This window comes from Aphelocoma coerulescens, chromosome 29 (genome assembly GCF_041296385.1).
Source record: "Aphelocoma coerulescens isolate FSJ_1873_10779 chromosome 29, UR_Acoe_1.0, whole genome shotgun sequence".
Taxonomy (NCBI): Eukaryota; Metazoa; Chordata; class Aves; order Passeriformes; family Corvidae; genus Aphelocoma; species Aphelocoma coerulescens.
The window spans coordinates 2,498,749-2,501,354 of record NC_091042.1 but is presented as its reverse complement, the minus strand read 5'-3'; the positions used below and the strand labels follow the sequence as shown (position 1 = coordinate 2,501,354).

Here is a 2,606-nt window from a genome sequence, read left to right as displayed (position 1 = left end):
CTGCACTCGGGGTTATTTGTCCTTCCCTTGTTGGAAGGAGGGGTTGGATTGATGCAAATCATTTCTTAGTACAAAGTGCAGGTTTAATTCTAATTGCAGCCACACCGGTGGCCGCGATCACACCCAAAGGGCTTTGCCTTGGTTCGATTTCAGCAGCGGGGAGAGGCCACAGACCCTCCAGGACCCCAACGATGCTGGACCCCACAGTGAGCCCCACAATGAGCCCCAGGTACTGGCTCAGCCCAACAACCCAGCAGAGAGGTTTTGTTCCCTTCGTGTCCCGAGGGGAGATGGCCAAGGGAGCTTTGCCCAGCTCCATCCCTGCCACGGGGAACTCTGGCATCCAGTGACACACGGGGACATCTCCAGCACAGCTGGAGTTGGTGGTGGTGCCTGGTGGTCATCTCGCCCTGGGTGAGCCAAAGACGGGTCCCCTCCCTGCCCAGCAGAACACACAGGGTCGGTCTCTGCATCTCAATCCCTCCACGGGGCTTTACTGGGCCTTCTTTTCCCTTTGGTGGTGCCACCCCGCTCTCAGGCGCCCAGGAGCCTCCTCCAGTGGCAGAAGTACATCGCGGTCGCCGTGAGGAGCGTGGAGCTGAGGAAGGCTCCCAGGACGCCCAGGACCACGGGGCGGACCCAGCCCAGGAGGCCGCGGCCGTACTGGGGGGGCCGGTGCCGCTCGAAGAGCAGGTGCCCGTTGTGGGGAGCCCTCCTGGCCCGCGCCCCGCCAGGCTGCAGCTGCACGGAGCTGAGGTGCTGCACGCTCCGGCTGTAGCCCTCCACGTTCCTCCGCAGCTGCAGGCTCCGGTCTTGGTTCAGGTTTTTCCCCAGCTCCCGGGCGATGTCGGAGCGCCCGATTTGGTGGAGGCCACGGACCAGGCGGTCCCAGGTGGTCACCTCTCCCGCCGTCACCAGCCAGTGCCGCAGGGCTTCGGAGCATCCCCTGGGGCTGCGGCTGCCCCGGCGGCGGATGGGGCGATTCTCCTCGGAGAAATGCTCCGGCTCCGGGATGCCCAGTTCCTCATCGGGGCTGTTCAGCTCCACCTGCAGCTGGTGGCACTCGGAGTCGGCCAGCAGCTCGGCGATGCGGCCCATAGTGTGACGGCCCACGGTGGCCGCCACCGTGTCCTCACACCGGCCGCCCACGGCCAGCACGAGCAGGACGAGGCCCAGGTGCAGCAGCATTGTTTGGGTGCCAGCGGGGATTCGGTGCCTCCCAGCATTGGGTTGTCCCAGGAGCCTGGAACCGCCCCTGACCTCACAGACCAGGGGCGAGGTCCCTGTCGCTGGGCCCCTTGTCCTGTGTCACCTTCCAGGACTGAGCATGCCACGGCCTGGCAGCCCTCCCGGCATCCTGGCATCCCCTAACTGGGCCTTCCCAAGCCCCTGTGGGGCGGCAGGGTGTGCAGGGACACGGGAACACACCAAATGTGTCCTTAATCACCAGCAGGGACAAACCAAGGTGCTGTAACTCCAGGAGGAGCTTCGAGGCACCTTCAGTGCAGACGGTGACGTTTGTCCATCTCTCCGGCCTTTGCTTCCCACATCCTCCTCATCCTGGAGCACCCTGCCTTCATCCGTGGGGTTTAACTGAGCTGGGACTGTCCGGGCTCCGCAGCCGCCGTCCCCACCTCTCTGCCAGCAGCTCTGGAGCAGCGGGATGGGGACGGTTCTGCTCCTCGGGACACCTCCACCACCCCACCCCACTCCCACCTCCCAAGGGCCACAGCAGCAGCTCCCCTGGCCCTCCCCAAGCAGAGGGGACGCAGCTCCCACCCCCCGGGACCTGCCTCTTCCTCTCCCACCCCAAAGCGACGGAGCCGAGTGGGCTTTAGCCACGGCGGCTTCACTCGGGCTCTGGGCCAGGACCCCACGAGGTGGCAACGCAGCCCTGAGGTGCCGCCAGTGCTCTGCTTCGAGCCGGGGCGACCATAAACCGCAGCTTCCCTGGATCACCCCAAAAACCCCACTGCGGAGGGGGCTGGCAGCCAAGTGGAGAGGAGCCGAGCCCCCCTTTGCTGGAGGAGGATGATGAGGAAGATGGAGCCTTCCTCCCGTTTTCCTGGCCGAGACTCCTCGGCTCAGGTCATTCATTCACCTCGGGGGTCCCCGTAAAGGATGGGTTGTTGTGGGCACTCCGCCGCTGGCACGAAGGCTCCAGCCCCTCCTGGTGAGTGGCCAGGGATGGCACCGTGTCCCCTCCCAGCCACTGGACCCCTGACCACCCTCCCACGCCGTTCCCAGCCCCCCCTGTACCTGCAGGGGCTGAGTGGGGTCTCAGCAGCCCCCAAACCTCCGGGAGCCCCCCAGGCCTGGGCTGGGTGGGGGGTCCCTCCAGCAGGGCCCCCTCCCTCCTCATCACCCCTGCCCCGACGAGAGAGGGGCAGCCCTGGACCCCCCCGTCACCCCAAGGAGAGGAACTCTTCAGGTAATCTCTTTTAATACTGTGTAATACTTTTTTTTTTTCTTTTTTTTTTTTAAAATACAGCATTTCTTGAGGTAGACCATCCCAGCCCTAGAGCTTGTCTGTCTCAGACATCAACAAGACATGAATTAAATACTTTCATGTACAATATGTTGCAAAGTGAGGTAGAAATGGTTAC

The 2,606-nt window shown here is 63.7% G+C and overlaps 1 protein-coding gene across 1 annotated transcript; it reads right to left on the bottom strand.

Moving 5' to 3' along the window:
- Positions 1–534: 534 nt before the first annotated feature.
- Positions 535–1,356, bottom strand: TMDD1 (transmembrane and death domain 1). The gene is made up of 2 exons (XM_068997503.1): positions 1,313–1,356; positions 535–1,243 (listed from the first exon to the last, which is right to left on the bottom strand). The coding sequence occupies exons 1-2, from the start codon at positions 1,354–1,356 to the stop codon at positions 535–537; spliced, it is 753 nt and encodes a 250-aa protein (XP_068853604.1).
- Between the last annotated feature and the right edge of the window lie 1,250 nt (positions 1,357–2,606).

Coding starts and splice junctions, on each gene's coding strand:
- TMDD1 (XM_068997503.1), bottom strand. CDS start 1,356: ATGCCGGGAGGGCTGCCAGGCCGTGGCATGCTCAGTCCTGGAAG. Junction 1,244..1,312: donor GGCATGCTCAGTCCTGGAAG/GTGACACAGGAC, acceptor GGGCGGTTCCAG/GCTCCTGGGACAACCCAATG.